Here is a 22,635-nt window from a genome sequence, read left to right as displayed (position 1 = left end):
TTCAAGTGGACTTACGAACATATGTTTTATAAAGCATAATCATGTGTTCAGCTTTTTCTTGTGTTTGAAGTGCCGTAACAATATTCCCATTTTTACTTTACATTTTGCCAACAGAATTGCTATTTGATCATTGCATAACATGTTCCTATTCATCATCACACCAAGGTCTTTAACTGCTTCCTTATTTGTGATTGTCTCATTATTAGGTCCCCTATATGCATATAGCTTTCCTTCTCTGTCTCCATAATTTATTGATTCAATTTATCAGAGTTAAATACCATCCTATTTACCTCTGCCCAAATCATATACTTTGTTAAGGTCTCTTTGTAGAGCGTTCCTATCTTCATCACAAGTAATTTCTCTACTTATTCTTGTGTCATCAGCGAAACTACTCACTACCGAATCCTTAACATTACTGTCTATGTCTTCAATCACAAATAACAAACAATATTGCAGCTAGCACCGTACCTTGTGGCACACCGGATATTACCTTGGTTTCATCCGATTTCTCATCGTTTGCAATAACTATCTGTTTTTTCTGTTGTGTAAAAATTCTTTTAACCATCTTCCTACTTTATCTACGATATTGTGTTTTCTAATTTTCTTTGCTAATATATTATGGTCTACTTTGTCAAAAGCTTTGCAAAGTCTAGATAAACCACATCTGTTTCATTTCCGCTTTTCATATTTTTGAATATGTTCTCACGGTGGACTAACAGTTGGGATTGTGTACTTTTTCCGGGTACGAAACCATGTTGTCCTATATTAAAAACAAATTATTTTTTTTTTATTAAATGTTTCATAATATTTTTCTTCATTACCCTTTCATACACTTTCATAATATGTGATGTTAGACTCACAGGCCTATAATTACTTGCCTCTAGTCTTGATCCACTTTTGAAAGTAGGGGTGATATATGCTAATTTGTGCTCATCATAAATCTTGCCTGTATCTACACTTTGTCTTAATAATATTGCAAGTGGCTTTGCGATAGAATGAACTACTTTCTTTAACAAAATAGCAGGGACTCCATCCGGCCCTGCAGCAGCTCCATTTTTAATTTCATTAATTGCCTGCACAATTAATTTCTATGTCAGCTAAATATTCACTATTTTCTTCCCTTACTTCTATATCATTATCTTCATTATCTATTCTAGGGGTGAATTCTCTCTTATATCGTTCTGCCAGTATGTTGCAAATTTCCTTTTTTTCATTCGTTAATCTCCCTTCAATTCTCAGAGGGCCTATTTCTATTCTTCTTTTATTCATCTTCTTCGCATATGAGTATAATAGTTTGGGGTTTTGCTTGATATTTAATAGGGTTTTTTCTTCCAAGTCCCGTTTTTCATTTTCTTTTGATTGTATAATCTTTTGTTCTGCATTTTCTATCTTACTTTTTAGTTCTATAACTTTCCATGCATTTTTTTCTTTTGCAAGACCTTTTTTCCACTTTCTGATTTTCTGGAACAAGATCCTTCTGTCTCTTGGTATGCATGAATGATGTTTACTTTTCTTCTTCGTTATATATTTTTCCACTATTTTCTCCAATATTTTATATAATATCTCCGTATTTACCCTTATGTCATCACTTACGAAAATGTTATCCCAATCTTTGTTTAATTCTTCATTAATTTCTGACCATTTTATATTTTTACTGTAGAAGTTGTATTTTCCATATCCTTCCCACTTTTCTCATTTCTTGCTTATCTCTATTTTCACTTGCTTTGGAATGAACTGTTAATTCTATGACATTATGGTCTGAAATACTCGCATTATAAACTATTATTTCTTTAACATAATTCATCTCGTTCACAAATACTAGGTCTAAAGTATTTTCCTTTCTTGTTGGCAGGTGATTTATTTGTTGAATGTTGTATTCTAGTAGCATATCTAATAGCTTTTCAAATTGCCTATTATCTTCTGCACTACTATTACTCTCTTTTTTATATGTATAAGTACAACCACAATCTCCTATTAGTTCTTTCCCATTATTTACGAAAAGGGAAAGTTGAAGTCACCAGATAGAGAGGAATAGTCCAAGTCCTTGGTGATTTCTACATATATCATCCCCAATTTTTCAATTATTAAGTCAAACTCTTTAGTATTAGGAGGTCTATATATTACTATGTTCATCAATTTTTCAGATTCAAATTCTACCGCTATTAGTTCACATTCTGAGTTACTATATTTCTCATATATTTTTCCTTGTTTTTTGTCTTTCCATATATTGCGGTTCCCCTTGATTCCTATTTTTTCTATCTGATCTATAAGTTTGGAACCCTTTTATTTGATCATCATTCCCAGTCTCTTGGGAATAACCAGGTTTCACTATATTCATTATATCTATTTTCTTTTCATTTTGGGTTAGTTCTTCTACGTACTCTATTTTTCTTTTTGAGATACTCGTAACTAAACCCTGCGCATTCATCACTATGATGGTTTGCGTGTTTTCTCCTTCATTTAATAATGGTAGTAATAAGGATTTTCCCATGACTCTTTCCTGTTCTGGTATGTTGTTCTTTTTTTCATTTCCAGAAATTCTGACATTAAAAAATCCAACTTTTCCATAATATTTGATCTTCCTTCATCATAATTATTCATTTTGTGTCTGAATCTGCAATTTTCTCCGTTTCTGCAATATCCTCTTGCATAATAAATACAGTTATTATCTCTTGAGTAGAATTTCGGAGCTGATGCTTTGAAATTTTTTGCTGACACCTCTGCATATCTCATTGGTGGTTTGCTTTTCTCTTTTACCTGATATTCTTGATTTCTCTCTTTATTTGTTTCTTTCTTATTTTGGATTTTATTACTTGGTTGGTTATTTATTTGATTATGATTCATGGCTACAGGGTGCATATATTTGCATTTTTTGTCGAACTTACATCCTTTTCCTTCTTTTAGGTTTTTTTACATATTTTTGGATGCAGATCTCTGCAATCATCCCATATCCATCTAAGTATGCACATTTACCATATATTTCATAGTTTTGACATATCTTAGGGAGTTTTTTGTAGTAACATCTTTCTCCAAATCTGCAATTCCCTCTTTTCAAAAGGTTGCAGATTTTGTCTTTCTTGTCTATTTTTTCCTCTTTCCCGTCATTGTGTAGATCTGGGTAGAGCCTCTCGGGATTTTGCTTTTCTGTTGTCATATCGTAATTTATTTCTTCGTAGGTATGCTGCTTTATTACCTCATATGTAGTATCAATGAGTATCTCTGCATCCATACTTTTATCTTGTTCTTTGTTTCCTTATTTTTTCTGTCATTTCATTTTTGTTTACTTCTCTTCCGTTTTCCTCTTCTTCTTTTTCTTCTTCTACTTCCTCTTCCTCTTCTTCTTCATCCTCAACTATTTGTACATTCAATCTTGATTTAATAACATTGTCTATCCATGATAGACATGTTGAACAAAAAATTCTTGTATCTTTTCTCAAATCTTGTATTACCTCAGCACACTGTGGATGGGTCGGTATGTTGCATGCAGCACATTTTCTGATTAGGTTTTGTGGATTGACTATGCTATACCAAACCTTACACAGTTTGCATGCTTTTGGCATTCTTTTTCCTAATGCATCAATTAGGATATTCACAAGATTCACCTTATTCATTTTCTTTGTCGGAATATGTTGGTTTATGTATATTTTCTTTATGAGTCTCTTGACCACTTGGATTTTATTTGGAACTTCTTCAATTATTTTCAAGATGTTTTCATTAGATTTGTTCCAGTTTGAAGGATTATATCCTTCTAATATATCTATGAATGCTTTTGTATCTTTTTGGTTAGGACTGTTGCTGATTTCATAGATGAGAAATGCCAGTTCCCTTCCTGCTACCTCATCGTATTGCGAATCTGCTAAACACGCCAAATTACGCCACCTCTTCCCGCAGTTGGAACTTACTGCCATCTTGTTCTGATTTATAGTATTACACTTGATAAACTAACTTAGAAGACGCTTTATCCTACTATTTTCACACTAATCTTATCACCGATAGTTCACGAACACTTCTAGATATTTCTCAAATTCTAGTCGTATGTTAAACTTGTGATATCTGTTGATTAATCTGACTTCACGCGGGTACGTCTCACCAAGCAAGATGGCTACTACTAGAGAGAGAGAGAGAGAGAGAGAGAGAGAGAGAGAGAGAGAGAGAGAGAGGGTTGTCCTTATTTAAAAGTGTGAAATGGATAGATTATTGTACTTCTTTAAAATACTATCACATGTGAATTTTGAGATTAGTTATATTATTATTATTATGCGAAAATATTAATAAACATACACATGTACCATAGAAATTATCTCATATCAAGAAAAGAGAAAGAGAGAGAGAATTTCAATGATCCATAGATGGCAACACTGGATTTGACAGTTGGAACCCAGCCAACCAAGCTGGCTACGTAACAAGACACGGGGTTAAATGCATTTTCTTTTATTCTTACATAATTCTTTTTATTTATAAACTAAAATCTTGCTAATTCACATTAGTATTTTCTTTAATGAATGTATATTATTGCTGTTTACATTAATATTGATATTTGAAAATTAGTACATCATCATCCAAAAAACATACATCGCTTTAAGAGAGAGAGAGAGAGAGAGAGAGAGAGAGAGAGAGAGAGAGAGAGAGAGAGAGAGAGAGAGAGAGAGAGAGAGAGAGAGAGAGAGAGAGAAGAGAGAGAGAGATTATCGTAGTATTTGTAAAATACTTTCAAGTCTTGTTGAAAAGGATTGCTGCATCAGCTCCATTAATTTTGTATAGTCTTTTCTCTATTTTCCTTATTAAGGATTTCTCAATGTTGCTGAAACTGGCAAGCAACGTGCCAAAGGGGATCGTCAAATCCAGAGTAGTCATATTGAATTATCTTTATTACTGCTATATAGTACATATATTACTGCTACAAGTTTCTCTCTCTCTCTCTCTCTCTCTCTGACGTTTCACCCAGATCTGCCAGGGCATGGTCACAGCGATGGTTGCTGGAGGACTGAATCTTAGTGGTGAGTCCTTCGCTATATATCATGGTCGTGCGGGCGCTCACGGATGCTCCTGCAGGACCCGGAGGGTGCTCGACTTTTCATTGGCTGGCGGCCAGGCGTCGGAAATTCTTGAGGCGCGTTGATCTTCTCAGGTGTGTTGCGTCACCTGGAGCCGGGTTTTCATTGGCTGCGACAGTGGTGACATAACTCGCCCTCACCGCCCACCAACAGCACGTCGTGTGTGAGGATATCGTAAAAAACACAAAGATAATTGGAAGAGCCACCGATCAGCGACGCCTACACCTCCTGGAGGCTTTATTCATCCTTGAACAAAAACCCTTCCTTAATACGACACAGGAACCCTTCCTGCTGCCCACCTGTGTAAGGAAGACCCAGCCCCCCCTTCCAGACGAGAACACCAGCGCCCAGGACGGGACCAATATCGAAGAGGTTGGTAGAAATACCAGGAGTTACGTCACCACGGTCGCAGCCAATGAAAACCCAGCTCCAGGTGATGCAACACACCTGAGAAGATCAACGCGCCTCGAGAATTTCCGACGCCTGGCCGCCAGCCAATGAAAAGTCGAGCACCCTCCGGGTCCTGCAGGAGCATCCGTGAGCGCCCGCACGACCATGATATATAGCGAAGGACTCACCACTAAGATTCAGTCCTCCAGCAACCATCGCTGTGACCATGCCCTGGCAGCTCTGGGCAAAACGTCAGAGAGAGAGAGAGAGAGAGACTTGTAGCAGTAATATATGTATATAGAAGTAATAAAGATAATTCAATATGACTACACTGGATTTGACGATCCCCTTTGGCACGTTGCTTGCCAGTTTCAGCAACATTGAGAAATCCTTAATAAGGAAAATAGAGAAGACTCTATACAAAATTAATGGAGCTGATGCAGCAATCCTTTTCAACAAGACTTGTTTAAAAGAGGGTCTACTCCCAAGATAAAATACTTTCACATATGATTTTTGTAATTACAGTTATTATTATTATTATTATTATTTGAAAATATTTATAAACATATTATGCATATATGTACCATAAAAATCTCTCATCTCAGTAAGAGAGAGAGAGGAGAGAGAGAGAGAGAGAGAGGAGAGGAGCGAGAGGAGAGAGAGACGAGAGAGAGAGGAGAGAGAGGAGAGAGAGGAGAGAAGAGAAGAGATGAGAGATATGAAGAGAGAGAGAGAGAGAGGGGGGGGGGGGGTGGAAAGTTCATGAGCACTTGATGGCAGCAACAAATCAGCTCCTTCCCCCTCCGGTCACTCAACTTGATACGTATATCTGAGTTTTAGTACCTGGAGTTAGAGAAAGAATCTGACTGGGATTTCCTTCATTCTTCCATAATTTTTTTAATTTATAAGCTAAAATCTTACTAATTCACTATGGTATTTTCTTTAATGAATTGATATTATTGCTGTATAAGTTAATATAAATATTTGAAAATAGTAAATCATTTATTTATCATACAAAAAAACATACATCTTTGTTGTAGAGAGAGAGAGAGAGAGAGAGAGAGATAATTATTATTTTTATTATGTGACATCATTTAAACTTATTAAACTTACTAATACAGTATTAATCAAAATCAATATTTGAAAATTAGTAAATCATTTTTGTATCATAAAAATGTATTTAGTCATGAAAATAAACATCAAAATACACTAATTAGTGATTATTTTCGTGCGAAAATTCCGCGAATGGGCGAGATCCGTCGTCGAAATAATAATTCTAGATAGGTTCCAAAGAAAAATCCGCGAATGTGTGAGTCTGCGAATCCGGAGAACGCGAATACGGGGGGAACACTGTGGTTGAATCTGGAGCCAAGGAAAAAATATACTAGCTGGGATCCTAGTCTGTCTAAGCCACACCTCCTTACAATAGTGCTGTTTGACGACAAGCTAGTGTAATTGTAATTTAATTGAAAAGTAAAATTAATATTTTAAGGTAATTAAATTAACTTTATTAGGCCTAATATTAATTTCAGTTGTCACTGTAATTTGATAATACGACTGGTAATAATTTGTAACTGTAATTGACATAAGCGCAATGTCATTACTGACGGCAATTAGTCTGTTAAACGTATGAAGACGTAATACATACGAATTCCTTATATCTGACATCTGATTATATGCCACAAGATAGATACCTTATTGACTATGTTAAATGTCAACATAATTGAACACACGTCTCCTTCAAGACGTTTGTACAAACCTGGCATAAGTGAGGAAGAGTTGTTACGTTAGTCATGATGCTAGCCAATCAGGACAGAATGAGAAGGATACGGCGACGCACACCCGTATTCGTCATCCGCTGATTCCAGCGTGAATGACTGCCGAGTTAGTGTTTATACTACGCTAATATGATGATACATATAATACAATTATAATGCTTTAGTCGGACAGAATCCGATCTTCATTCTGTTCGATTACACTCATATTGAATTATCCTCAGATCGGATTCTCGTTCGTTTTCAATTACACCTGTACTGAATTATCCGAAGTCAGAATGCCTTGAGCCTACAGCGTTAGCCACTATAAAAATAACTACCGATATGTAGTACAGCGAATACTTTAGGCTAGGCTAGGCTACTGAATATGCATACGATATATCATCGTGAACACTAGGCTAGCCGTAGTTAATTTTATTCGATTTCTCTCCATACTGAATATCGTAAGTCAATATGCATTGAACGGAGAATTAGTTGATATTAACAATTATCGTATCGTATAAGTAGAGGAAAGTAACCTTAAAGACGAAGGAGCAGTAATCAACCCTTCAGAACCCGACAGACCCGAAGCCAGATCTGAAAAACCAACCATGGCCTGAAAGCTTCTGATGCAAGGAACTCGAAGCAGGAAAAAAAAAAAAACCAAAGAGGCTCTAAGGACACTTTTAATAGAAAACCGACCCGAAGAAACCTGCACTTATCTTCCTAAACACTATGTAGCCTATTATACCTACTCGTCTGTATCTGACCTAATTTTTTCATCATCCTGAGAACTTACACATCGAGGGAAGGGGAATCTGCTGCCAACACTGCCTGCTCCTCGCCAGGGGGGATGGTGGATCCTGCCCTGTGGGCTTGCGGATCCCCATAACCCCCAGCACCAGTTAGGGCTGTCTCTGGAACAGGCAGGGGAGCTGGAAAAGAATGATTAGTAATTTCAGTACCCCTATTGCTCAATCTATCCTCACTTAATCTTGACATAAAATCAGTAAACACACACACCATACTCGATGTCAGCCTACTCTCGAGTCTCTTAACGAGCGCTGTCTCTAAGTCTTTATCTTGGTCTACGTTAGTCTCTTCCTGCCTACGCTTACTTCTTAATACGAGACCTTTCCTATGTTTGAGATACCCTAACATCCGGTCCAAAGACCACTCCTGACATTCCACACATCTGGTCTTTACATTACATTGAACAGGCCTACAATTTACGCATAAGGAATGATTATCGTGTCTTAGGGTACTCATCCTTTTCTTGCATTGTTGGCAAAGACGATACGTTGTTGAACTTCCGCTCGTCGTTTTCTGTGATGTCGTGGCCGAGAATGCAGTAGTCGTCGTCGTAGCCTGTGTTGTTTCTTCCTTTGCAGAATCAATGTCTAATGGCAAGGTATTAAGAGCAATCCAACCGTAATCCAAAGGGATGCGTAATTCGTCACCAAAATCAATCAAATCAAAGGTGCAAATGAAGGCCGGGCAAGACCAAAGAGGAGTTCGCTGTGGATACATCTGTACTCCACCGCAAACGATAAGTGATTGACGTGAGAGGGCAGGTGTGACTGGCCCGTGAGCAGGGCTACCAGCAGTGGGCTGGTAACTAGGTAACGAGGGTGTTTGCCAGGAGATTGGCAACACTGATCGTTTATTTTAACCAAAGATTTGGTAAATTTTTAATAAATGAGGGTTCAGGCTGGTAAGTGACCAGGGCTTAGTCAGGTGTTCAGGGGGTGTATTGCAATAAACTGTTTAAAAAAATATCCACATTTATATATAAAAATACGAGACGGAGACTTCACCAAACACCATAAATTACTTGCAGGTCCTGTAATCTTTTCTGTTCTCTTTAAATAATAACAACGCTCTCACTAGGAATTACAAAATGTATATTAGGAGACAAACTCAGATTGTCTGAATAAATCATTCTGCGTCATCGCAGCAGCAGGTCCGATGACGCGGAAGACTAGGCTACAGACTTCTGTTAACGTGAGGTAAACAGAAATATGATAACGAGTCTAGTGAGATATCTCTGTCTGAAAATTCTCGCAACAGCAAAATGCGATACAGGCGAGAATTCCAGCCAACCAGAGACCTAAAAGTCTGTGATTGCCAGGCAGAGATGCGAATCAGTAGTCAATCCTTGTCAGAGGAGAGACAATACCAACTGAAAAATCTCGGAGAGCAAGCCGTACTGGCTGAGGCAGGCTGGCAGCACCATACACCGCTAGCTCATGCTAAACTTGTCATCATCCTGAGTTGCCAGGTACTCCATTCCATGAAGAAATGCGTTCGGTTAGAACCATCGAGCGCAAAAAAGATACGCTTGAGCATTTGCATTTTAACCGAAATGGGTGGGGAGAAAACCCTCCTATTCGGTGAATGCAAATGCTGAGAATTCCAGCCAACCAGAGACCTAAAAGTCTGTGATTGCCAGGCAGAGATGCGAATCAGTAGTCAATCCTTGTCAGAGGAGAGACAATACCAACTGAAAAATCTCGGAGAGCAAGCCGTACTGGCTGAGGCAGGCTGGCAGCACCATACACCGCTAGCTCATGCTAAACTTGTCATCATCCTGAGTTGCCAGGTACTCCATTCCATGAAGAAATGCGTTCGGTTAGAACCATCGAGCGCAAAAAAGATACGCTTGAGCATTTGCATTTTAACCGAAATGGGTGGGGAGAAAACCCTCCTATTCGGTGAATGCAAATGCTGTGGTGCTGTTGGTAAACAGTACCACTAGTATCTCAAAATCAAAACCGGTAACTTGGGAGGCCTGCAAGGTCGTCCCGAGTTGTAGGTCAATTAAAAGAAGATACTATTCGTCCCGGTCACATACCCGTAGAGTTAACTACGGTTATGTGCCTACTACTCACACAATTCAACTGATAACAGAAGAATGTTGTGAGAGAAATATACGTAGTATATTTGTACGTTCCTGTACATTGACCTCCAGCCTAAATTCTCTTTCATTTGAAGAACAAGAATAAGGATTGGAAGCAGACCTCCTTCCTTCTCTAATGAAGAGAGCGAAGGTGAAGTTTTCCCGAAGGAAAACTTCTACGGTGATAACTGGATACCGAAGACGACTAGTTCAAGCCGAACTGGATGTTCCCAAAACAGTATTACTGGAGAGGCATTCAAACTCTCGGTGCTATCCATCCTGAACGGATTGACGTATGTTCAGTAAGATCCTAGGATTGAACCAAAAACATAGTCTCTCGGGTTCGAATTCCAAGGAGTAAACTACACCAAATTCCTCATTTCCTTGTTTCATTCTGGTATAACCAAGAAGTAAAGGGGAAAAAAAAAGAGAGAGAGGAGGACTGACAGTTATTGCCCGTTCTTCTCTGTATCCCGGGGGTGACTGCGTACTGAGGCGACAGACCATCAGGTCCATCCAGGCTGAGCCCCTCCCGAGACACTCTTCCTTCAGCAGCAGCACTTCCATGGGTAATATCATCGGGAATACCTGTTGCCCGAATTGGAAATCTCAGAAAACCAAATCACCCTTCGAAAGCTAGAAATTCCAAGGAATTTTAATGGCTTAGCAAGACTCCCGAGTTCATAATAACAATTACCAGGAATGTCTGTCTCAACAGTGTGCCTGGAAATTACAGGAAAACCAAAACACTCTGAGATGCCAGGAATTCGAGCATTCGGCGAGATTCCCGATTATCGTAGTAACCATTACCAGGAATTCTCGTCTCACCCACTCTGGACCATGGTCTCGCCCCAGTGTTTGCAGATCGTAGAATACAAAAAACACTTGGAGAGTGGTAGAAATTCTGAAGAATTTTAAGTGCTCGGCAAAACCCCCCAAATTTCGTCAAGACAACCATTGGGTGGTGGCTCTCCTCGATTCCCGTAGAGGTGGACGTATGTTTGGTAGGACCCGAAGGTCCCTCCAGGAACGTAGTCCCCCGACGTTGAATCCTACGGAGAGCACTCTGCGGGATCCCTCCCATTCACCTCACCCCTCCCAGCGTAGCCATAGGAAGGGAGGGAATGGGAAAGGAAGACAGGACGATCTTGCTCGCCTTGCTAGCGGAACTAGCAGCCGGAGAAGCGAGTCACAGGCAGCCACCAACCTGCGGTAATGGCCGCTCCGAGAGTCTAGGAAAGCATTACCATCTGGAGAAAAACCTTTTCCTGAGGAGAGTTACGAAACTCTCGTACTACAGACTGGACGGTCACTGTGACTGTCGTCTGGGTGAGGCTGAGCGTGCACCTGACAGGAGAGAGCCGATACCATCCTCCAACACGTCCCAGTCCTTGTCGAGGCCAAAACCTCTCAAGAGGACTGAAGAGGGAGCCCACATCGGTCCCTGAATGCGCGGTCCAGCGGGACCGTCACGTGAACAGTGGTGATGGTTACTCCTCGAGTCTAGGAAAGCGTCATCATCCTCACCAGCCCCCGCCAAGATCTCCTCTAATCACTTGAGCGCATGACCTGTCCAGTTCTAAGACCGAACCAGGCACACAGGCTCTTGTGGCTGGACCGAGAGAAGTGCACTCCTCAAGATACCCCCTGGTCACCTCGCTCCTGCTGGTGTATCCCGCCGGAAGGGTTGAAGGGACAGGTGAGGTAGATCTGATGCTCCCACTCTGTCTACCGGCAGAACCGGTGGACGGAGAGGGCTGCAAGCAATCACCAACCCGAGGTGATGACCGGTCCGCAGGTCTGGTCCAACATTCTCCCTGAGGAAAGCGCTGGACCGAGGACAGTAGCGTCGGTCTCTTGCGTTAGGGGAGCTGCTACCATCCGATCACGTGGTGTGTTCAACAGTAGGGTGACTGGTAACGTCCACCAACACGATGAGCACTGTCATCAAGACGCGACACGGTCCCAGAAGCAGCTGAAGCTGTTCCTGGGAAGGAGGACCTGATGGAGCAGCAGTGGAGAGAACGCTTCCCCAAGGAGGGTTACGAAACTCTCATATGGCAGGCGAAGCGTCTACCACCACCGAGACCGGTCGGTCGCACGAACGTGACTGTCGTCTGGGTGGGGCTAAATGTGCACCTGACTGGAGAGAGCCGATACCGTCCTCCAACTTGTCAAAGTCCACATCGAGGCCAAAACCTCTCAAGAGGACTGGATGGGGAGCCTCCACCGGTCTTTGCGTGCACGGTCCCGCAGGACCATCATGTCAACCCTGGGAACCGAGCAATCACCGGCAAGGCGCGAGTCACCTGAGCGACTCGCTCCTCTCTTCCACTCCGTGCCCGAGTCAAGACGGTGAGCAGACTCAGCATCAATGACTGGATGCACGCGAATCCGAAGATTATGTGCACTCGGTGACTTGCGAATGAACGCCCAACACGGAACTAGTCTTAGGGGCAGAACCTCTAGGACTAGCAGCAAAAGTTTGCGCTTCTATGGCTTCCGAAACGCTAGGCCCTGGGGACAGCGTGACGGTTTCCGTTCCTGAAGGAACAGGAGAGCCACCGGAAGACCCAATCACCTCCTCAGTTGAGGAGACAAACCCTTAGAAGTCCCATGACGAGACTTCTTAGGGGGGAAGACTACCTTCTCCTTCTACGGCAAGGAGCCTTAGGAGTCGAAGGAGTGGAGACTGATGAAAATATGATGATCTCAAAGAGGAGGATGACGACACTTGACAAACTATCTTCCTCTTTGATTTCTCCAAATTCTGCGAGACTTCTACTATCAGGAATAGTTAATCATCACAGGGCAGCGGCGAAAGCTTCGTCCAGTGCTGTAACTCCAGGGTAGTAGTGGTAAATGAATATGATTGCCAGCAGGGGATCAGTACACACACTCGAGGATCAGTATCACAACATGCTACGAATCACAGGTGCAATTCCAGGGTTAGGATAACCAATACAAAGAGCTATCCAACCAATACTGCTGTAAACACAATCACCACTGATATTCTGTAAAATGAAGAAAAATTATTTAAAGTAATAAGGATACTCCTCTCACATCCAAGGGCACCGCCCTCCGAAGTGAGAGGAGATCCCCCAAACACAAACACCACACGCCCCCTCTTCTACCTTTGTCCAATAGCTAGTAAAAGGATGAAGAAGTGAAACTACCAGAAAAAACAAAACAAAGGAGAAACCTCTGAAATTCCCCTCGGTAATCCACAAAGTGTAAGCATAATTTTCAGATCAATACGTCTTGTTACACACACTCGAGGATGAATATCACTTACGTTAACTACATGTCTCGTCCTCACGTTAAATACATATCTCGTCCTTACGTTAAGGGTGAAAGTATGTAAATAATAAAGATGTTGGTATAGCTTTGTCCCCAACCCTTAACACAAAGTAGAAACGCGGCTCTAAGGGTATCACAAAAAGTGGGTTTGCATATTAATTGAATTTAATATTAATATCAAACACAGTTTATTTAAAAAACAAAAATAAACAAGAAAGATCCCACTGGGAAAATTATCAACGGCCAGTCAGCAAGAGCTCACAAACACACATCTTCATTGGAAGACGGCTAAAGGCAAAGTGGAGTGTTTACATCCGGGCAGGCTGGCCTATCCACCTACCACACGGTAGTTACTGCCTAAACACCTTGTTCAAGAATTTAACGGCCGTAATTCCAGCTACGCTGAAAGTAATTCCTTATGTAAAGGACCAAGGGTTTGTATATCGTGTAGGAACAACTAAAATTACAAAAAAAACACTACTGCACATACAAAGATACACACAACTGATCTAACATACAATTCATTCATTTATAAAAGTCAAACAAGAAACCTAAAACAATTAAGAGAACAAAATTAATTTGTAAAAAATTAATATTTCTTAAAAAGTCACAATTTGTAGAGCTTGCTAGTAGACGATCTGCAACATCTAGCAATGGCTTCTGCAGCTTGTCTTGAAAAGCCTTTCGTGCTAACCAGTCGCTTGACAGTCAAAATCGTGTCAAAGACAGAGCGGACAATCCCTGATGTAACCTGAACAGGTGAGGCTGTTTGAGTAGTGACCTCTTCTGAGGAAGAAGTCCTGGAAAGTCCACAAGTAGATGAAGAAGGTCTGGAAACCATTCTTTCCTCAGCCAGAATGAAGCTACAAGGGTCATTGAAACATTCTGATGATTCACAAACTTGTTTATCACCTCCCGAATCATTGTGAATGGAGGGAAGGCATACAGGACCAGTCCTGTCCAATCTTGAAGCATAGCGTCTGTTGCCCATGCATGAGGGTCTCGAACTGGCGAACAGAAGATAGGCTGACAATGATTCTTCGCTGTCGCAAAGCAATCTTTGTCGGCTGTCCCCAAAGTCTCCAAAGAATCTTGCACACACAGAGCTCTAATGTCCAATCTGTTGGAAGAACTTGGTTCCATCTGCTGAGTTCATCTGCTATGATGTTCATTCTGCCCTGAACAAAGCAAGAAAGAATCATTATTCTTCGCTGTTCCGCCCAAATCAGGAGCTCTCTCGCCATCTGATAGTGAAGGAATGCTTGCCTCCTTGCTTGAGGATATACAACAGTGCTGTCCTGTTGTCCGCAAATACTGCCAGTATCTTTCCCAACACTTATCGAGAAAAGTGTTGAAGACCGAGGAAGATCGCCAACAGTTCTTTCACGTTGATGTGCAGGGCTTGCCCCAATATCTTTTGAGACTCCAAGATAGCTCACCATCCTAGGTCCAATGCGTCGGAATACAATCTTAGCTCTGGGTTCTTTGGTCGGAGAGAATTTCCTACCTGTAGTCTGTCCTCAGACAACCACCATTGGAGATAGAGAAAACGAACAAGTCCTCCTGAGTCTTCCTTGACCAAAGGGCCTTCAAGTAGAATTGTAGAGGACACACATGCAGTCTGCCCAACTTGACAAACGGTTCCACTGAACAGTGCTCCCAGCAGACTCATCCACAGGAGGGCTGAGCAGGAATTTCCAATCCATAAACTCCTGTACTGTCCACAGGCAAGAGTCCATTCTTCTCCTGTACTGTCCACAGGCAAGAGTCCATTCTTCTGAGTGAAAGAAAAGCCTGAAAAGTCTGAGAATCCAGAATCATGCCCAAATATAGAAACCTCTGAGACAGAACCAGCTGGGATTCTTAGGCATTGATTAGGATTCCCAGGTCCTGAGTCAGAGAAATAAGTCTCATCAAGTTCCCTGTGCACTGTTCCTTTGAGGGAGAACGTAGAAGCCAGTCATCGCGGTAAAATGAGGCATTTATCCCCCATCATGTGAAGCCCCTTCGCTAAAAGGGACAAGACTTGTAAAAACATCACAATTTCTTAAAGTAAACTGTATTTTTCCTAACTATACAAACCTGAGGTCCTTTACATAAGGAATTACTTTCAGCGTAGGCTGGAATATGGGCATTCAATTCTTGAACAAGGTGTTAGGCAGTAACTACCGTCTGGTACGCGGCTAGGCCCGCCTGCCCGGATGTAAACACTCACTTTGCCTTTCGGGCCAGGTTTCAGATTGAGGGGTGGCATGAGGTGGGCATTAATGTAAAGGACCTCAGGTTTGTATAGTTAGGAAAAATATAATTCATTTTCAAAAATTGTGACTTGTTCCTACACGATATACAAACCCTCGGTCCTTTACATAAGGAAGATTCACTGACTGGTGGGAGGAATGTGAGTGAGCCTCTAGAACTGACTGGAGCTCTGCACACCTAGGCTATTCTTCCTGGTCTTCAGAGCGAGGAGTGCCCTGTCTCTGACAACTTGATCAGAGTATAGGAGCTGCATGATCAAGCATCAGACTTCTGAGAAGTCTCTCACGATCTTGTAAGACTCAGAGAAAGACGTGTCATTGGACACTTTTGCATTGGCAGTCTGCAGTGGATAAAAGCATCAACACTCAATGAAGGGTGCCAATCCTTCATAGGTACAGCAACACCAATAGGACATAGAAATAACTGATCTGGATTAACCAATAGAGACCATAGCGCAAATCACGAAGGAGTCGGACTAGTCAACAGATGCCGACTGATTGAGCTGCAGTGCATCTAAGACGTAGCCACAACATGACACCCAGCTTTTGAAGGGTTTTGCTGAGAACAACCATACAAATCGTCTATTGTGTTCACATTAGATGAGAGTCAATGTTGATCATGTAGACCAGTGTGGCAAGGTAAATCAAAGGCAGACATAAAAAACTGACTTTATTTACCTCTGAGATCCAACCTGACAAGTGCCTACATCATTTCAATTCGCTTCCTCTACCCGCTCACAACATAAACATAAAACAAACTTCCCAAACAAATTATGAGCCCAAAGCGCAACATCGTACACAAACATTCTCAACAAAGTTAACAGTCAAGTGCCTTCTAGACATCGAGGTCCCTGTGATGGCAAGACAGAAGTTTCTCAACTATAGTTGAATCTCAACCAAGGAGAAACTATATTACTAGTTAATGACTAAGGTGAATGTGGACCTTTGTCTTCACAGTTGAATTGAGAAGTAAACACTCACAATTCTGATCATAGAAAAAGTTCCGTCGATGAAACCAACCAATGAAGACGGCTATAATCCCTGTTGTTTTACAGAGGACTGAAAAAGTTAATCCACTATTTCATTGCTGCTCAGCAAGAAAATCAGAGCTTGCAATGAAGGCAGAGTCTTTCAGTAATGAAAACAAAGGGATTGTATTGTGGGAAACAGGCGAAGTCTTCCGTTATTCATTTCCAATTCGGGGTGAAAGAGTAATTGAACACCCTACAAATTAGGAAATATATATTAGAAGACAAAACTCAAATTGTCTGAGGAAAATCATTCTGCATCATTGCAGCGGCCGATGGGATGGGTGCGACGAAACAGAAGACTAGGCTACAGACTTCTGTTATACCATGGGGTATACAGAAAGATGATAACGAATCTAATGAGATATAGTATCTCTCTATGAAAATTTTTGCAATGGCAAATGTGGTGCGGGAGATGGGCATTATGCAAGAATTCCAAGCCAACCAGAGACCTAAGTCTGTGATTGCCAGGCAGAGATATTCAAATAGGTAGTTAATCCTCGACATAGGAGAAACAATACCAAACCGAAAAGAATCTCGGAGCGAGCAGTACCTAGGCAGAGCTGTATACCACTCGCTCGACTCGTTATACTGAGTTGCCTGGAAGTGCAAAAAAGATACACTCGAGCATCTGCATTTTAACCAAAATGGGAGGGAAGAAATCCCCCCTGTTCGGTGATAATGCAAATGCTGTGGTGTGGTGGGAAACAATACCACTAATTATCTCAAAATCAAAACCGGTAACTCTTGGGAGACCCAAAAGGCTGTCCTGAGTTTCAGGTTAATTACGAGAAGGTATTATTTGTCTCAGTCACATACCAGAAGAATTAACTTATAGATATGCGCCTACTACTCAGACAATGCAACTGATAACAGGAGCATGTTGCGAGAGAACTATACTAGTAATATTTGTAGGTTCCTGTAAATCACACTCCAGCCTTACTCAACTTCATTTGAGGATAAAAATAACGACTGGAAGCACCCCTCCTTCATTTCAGCCTAACTCAACTTCATTTGAGGACAAAAATAATGACTGGAAGCACCCCTCCTTCGCTCTCTTCATTAGAGAATGAAGGAGGGGTGCTTCCAGTCATTATTTTTGTCCTCAAATGAAGTTGGGTTAGGCTGGAGTGTGATTTACAGGAACCTCAGTGATAACAAGATACCGAAGACAACTAGTTCAAGTCAAACTGGTTGCTCACAAAACAGTAGCACTGGAGAGGCATTCAAACCTCTTGATGCTATCAATCCTGAACAGATTAACGTATTTTTGGTAAGATAATAAGATTGAACCAAAAACATAGTCTCTCAGGTTTGAAGTCTGAGGAGTAGACTCCATTGAATTCCTCTTATTTCCTTGTTCATTCCAGTATAACCAGGAAGTAGAGCAAAAAAAGAGAGGAGGTTTGACTATTCTTGCCCGTTCTTCTCTGAACTTGCGATGTTCTCTGTTAAATGAAGCATTCATTTCCTACAACTTTTTCGTTCACACGAACGCGAGTGAAAGTTGACTGGAGTTAAATACAGTAAAACTGGCAAGTACTTGCCACGTCTTACTACGCATCTATCTTCGCCATGATCGAACCCCATGAAGAGGACGACACAGAGGACCTCCTATCTCCTTCAGTTGTCTTGTCCCAAAGAATAGCAACATCGATCTTGGCACCTGATGAATAGCCATACCTAGCTTTTACAGGTGGGTCTGAGCCACCAACGCGGCTCAGTCCCTTCTCTCGCCCTGTGCCACTATCTTGATGGAGACAGGACTACCAATCACTGACTGTGGATGGACGACCCCCCTTGGGGGTTGTACACTTGGAGAGACCCTTACACGAGTATACCCGACGCAGCCCCGGTTCCATGAGGAGCGCCCTTGGAACCAAAGACAAGAGAACGAACCAGCGTTAGAATTCTTGAGGCTCCCAAGACACTATATTTTGTAGATAGTGTTCAGGTTCCCACTCCACGAGGAGCAGATGAGCTGAAGAGACAGCCAATTACTTCCTCCCCAGGGAAAGGATGCAGACCCTTAGAAGTCTCGAGGTGAGACTCCTAAAGGGGCGGAGAATACCTTCCTCTTCTTAGGATGGAACCCTTTGAAGAGGGAGGTTAGGAGGCGTCAGATGACGAAGACGAAAGATGATGACCCCCCTGAAAACTCGCTCCAACACAGGAAGGGAGGTTGCTGTGTCATGACAAGGAACCTCACCAATCAAGGGCAGAGTTCGTTTGTTAGAGCTATGCAGTCAGCTCGGCAGAGCTGTCTGGTCGAGCCAAATCGAGTAAACTGAGATGGTTGCTTACACCTTTCAACAAACTAAACATTTCACATCATTCTTGACAAAGCAATTCAAACCTATATCTAACTCAACAGAGCTTTAATAAAGGAAAATAACTGTGTTCATCACAATTCTCTTTGGTTTGTTTGCCTTTGTCTGCCTCCTTCCCTTCTTCATAATTTGGCAGAGGATTTGTAGCAAAAAAAAAGTAAAAGGAGCATATATGCAGATCTGGGCATGTGCAATAGGAATCTATCTGTTTTCAAGAGTATAATACAGTGTGAAGGGTACCTATTTCCTTGTCAACAGATTTATGTGCTATTCTATAAAAACTTTTTTGTTAAATTAGTGTACATTCGCTTGGTGCAAATCATTTCCATTATTCTTCTTATTTATGTGAAGCATATCCTTAACCTTTATTAAAAAATCCCATGTACTCTACATTATTTAATATAATATAGAAACAATGCAAAAAAAAAAAATTCCTTTAGTTCCCCAAATCTTTGTATATATGAAAACTTTTGGTGCTTTTCAAGCTTACATCTTACAAAATTAACTGCATTTTCTAAAGCTATACATGTATACTATTACATCTCATTGATTCTTTATGTAAATATTAATGATAAACATGGTTCAAGTGCTGCGTAGCCTGGGCAAAATTAGGAAGAATTACTTGACACAAACATGGAACTATGAGCACATCCTAAATAATCACAAAAAATCTTTGTACATAAAGTTTTATTACCAACCTCTAGGCTTCTTTGCTTCTTTCACGTCACCCTCAATTGCCCTTTTACGACCTCTGCCTTTGGGCTGATTTCTATGTGGTACATCCCCATTCACCTTAACTTCTGACTCTTCAACACTAACAGGCTTTGCTTTCACCATTTTGCTGGTCCTGTAAGAACACAAGAAAATAATATAAATTTTCATAATAAAATTTATTATTTGGATACTTACCTACTGTTAAAGTAGACCCACCCAGCCTCCCCACAACTTAGTGGGCTGTCAAGGAGAATTCTGACAAGAGCTAAAACATTTGAAACACAACAGGTGGAGAACAGGTAGACTAGACAGTCATCCGGGAAGCCATTCGATTTTTTTTTTCTTTAATGCCGACTCGCCTAATCGGTGGGGAGATATGTACGTATAGCTAAATTTAACAGTAGGTAAGTATCCAAATAATAAATTTTATTATGAAAATTTATATTATTTGAGATGAATCTTACCTACTGTTAAATTTAGCTGATTCCCACATTACGAAGAGGATGGTGGGTAGTGCAGCTAGACAAAATTCCGCTCAGCCATTCGAGCTAAAGGTTTCTTATACAAAACCCAAAACATTCTCACCTGATCTGGAATCCTTGGTGGGTTTTACTACCACCAGAAGTTGGATTCCATTCAGGGAGCAAGGCTCTCATATGTATGCAGCAAAGAGCAGCCTTGCGGAGAAAACCGCTTCGATTCAGCCAGCATGAAACGCAAGCGGTATGAGGGACCCCTGTGCCTGGGTCCAAAAGCCCTATCAAACAACAGTCACTTAAAATGAAAACCTTTACAATATGAAGGTACGCTCCTATACAAAATTTGTACCTTCACGCTTCCCAAAATATTCAAACCAGGGATTAAACAAAAGAGCCTAAAGAATTGCTCTCTTTCGGTTCAGGAAAAGACTACCCACTACTATTAGTGGATTAAGGGCTTTACTGTTTTCAAACACAATTCTGTATACTTAAGGTAGTGATTAAGTAAAAACTGAATTGTACTCCTACTGTGACACATCAATCCTATTCTGGAGCGACAAATTGACTTAACACTAAATGAAGTTGCAACTTCTGTTCACATTATGAATGTTTAACTTCAATAAGGTAGAAGATATGGAGCTAGTTCTCATGCACTAGCCTATCCATTATGTCACAGAGGACCTTTTGTTCCTTGACAAAGTTTCTAAAAATCATAACACAAAAGGTTAACTTTGCCTCTTCCAGGCTTAACCTTCACAAATACATTCTAGGTCTTCTAAAACCACAAAACAAAAGTTAACTTTGCCTTCAAGTTTAACCATTGGCAAAGGCATTATAAGTTTCTAAAATTGCAACACAAAAGGTTAACTTTGCCTCTTCCAGGCTTAACCTTCAACAAATACATTCTAGGTTTTTTAAAACCACAAAACAAAAAGTTAACTTTGCCTTAAGGGGATCACCTCCCGGACGGGGGGCCAGATAGGGAGGGTTTGGGGTCGGAAAACCATTTTTTGTTTTTTTGGCTATTTGTGTTGTTAAGGGTACTGGCTTGCCAGACACAAAAGATTATAGCTGAATTCGTATTACAAAAGGCCTAAAAATGCGATTTTCTACAGGTATATGTATATGAGCCAAAATGTTCATTTATGTAAAAAAGTCAAATAGCATACTCATTTATTCAATATAACTTTTTCTTACAGTGCTATATTACTGGCTTGCCAGACACAAACAAATATAGCTGAATTCGTATTACAAAAGGCCTAAAATTGCAATTTTCTACAGGTATATGTATATGAGCCAAAATGTTCATTTACGTAAAAAAGTCAAATATCATACTCATTTATTCAATATAACGTTTTCTTACAGTGCTATATTACATTGTTGTATGATAGCATTTCCCGATAGATATGGCAATGCTTAGAAGAGCTGAAGAATCCCGCAGGCCGCAGACAGATTCAGTTGCCCACAAGAATTGAAAGGCGAAGCATACATAACTTAGTGCTCATGATTTTTTTGTAATTTTACGTAATTCTTTGTGGTATTGTTTATTATAAACTGTAACCATGCCTCGTAGAAAGCATCAGAGACAACGTAAATTACTATCAGAGACAATGAAAATGGTACATGAAGAAACAAAGGTCCAAAGAATGGAGCCAGTTTTATTGGGGTTTAGGTGAATAAATATACTACATGGTAACTTTCAAATGCGTTTTTCTCGAAACTTTGTTTTTCGGCTAAAAAGGTCCATTCAAACCCTTATAACTTTGCCAATTTTGAACTGATTTCAATGATTTTAGGCTCAAATGATTTTTAGATAAATTCTGCATAATTATCATTATATACATTTTTGAAATTTTTTTAATATTCAGTATGAGCTTATGTTTTTGTTCAACTTTTGTCAAAAATTTTTTTTTCAAAATTTGGTGTAAGTATTAGGTCAAAATGTCAAAAGAAAAAGGTATTTTTTTGCAATTCTGTATAATGTTTTCTATAGAGTATACTTTCAGCTTTAAATTGATGTGTTTATTTTGAAAATTGGTTAAAAATTAAGAGAGCCTTAGGGTTTTAAAAAAGGCCAAAAATTTTGGGTTCTGAAAGGAGAAAAATATTCATAAAAAAAAAAAAACTAATAATCAGATCAGGCTGAAACTTACTGGGGAATCTTTTCATAATGGTTTATATACGCTGTAAAGAAATTAAGTGGATAGCAGGAAAAAAAATTATCCCTCCCCTATGAGGTGGAGGTGGTCCCCTTAAAGCTTAACCATTGGCAAAGACAGCAAGGTTTCTTAAAACCACAAAACAAAAGGTTGATTTTTGCCTCTTCCAGCCTAACCTTTGACCACATCTGTTTTTCTTAAAACCACAAAACCAAAGGTTAACTTTGCCTCTTCCAGCATTTACCTTTGACAAAGATGTTCAAGGTCTCT

At 40.4% G+C, this 22,635-nt stretch overlaps 1 protein-coding gene across 1 annotated transcript in view; it reads right to left on the bottom strand.

Annotated features, from left to right (window-relative positions):
- The window catches only part of LOC135205509 (regulator of chromosome condensation-like), a 117,229-nt gene that overhangs the window by 85,441 nt on the left and 9,153 nt on the right, over positions 1-22,635 (bottom strand). Inside the window, exon 2 of the mRNA XM_064236245.1 lies at positions 19,712-19,860. Within this exon, the coding sequence (XP_064092315.1) occupies positions 19,712-19,850 (139 nt within the window). The 5' untranslated portion in view covers positions 19,851-19,860. The remainder of the gene's footprint in view (positions 1-19,711; positions 19,861-22,635) is intronic.

The sequence above is a fragment of the Macrobrachium nipponense genome, chromosome 24 (assembly GCF_015104395.2).
Source record: "Macrobrachium nipponense isolate FS-2020 chromosome 24, ASM1510439v2, whole genome shotgun sequence".
NCBI lineage: Eukaryota > Metazoa > Arthropoda > Malacostraca > Decapoda > Palaemonidae > Macrobrachium > Macrobrachium nipponense.
The sequence above is the reverse complement of the archived record's forward strand: the minus strand, read 5'-3'. Positions and strand labels throughout refer to the sequence as shown.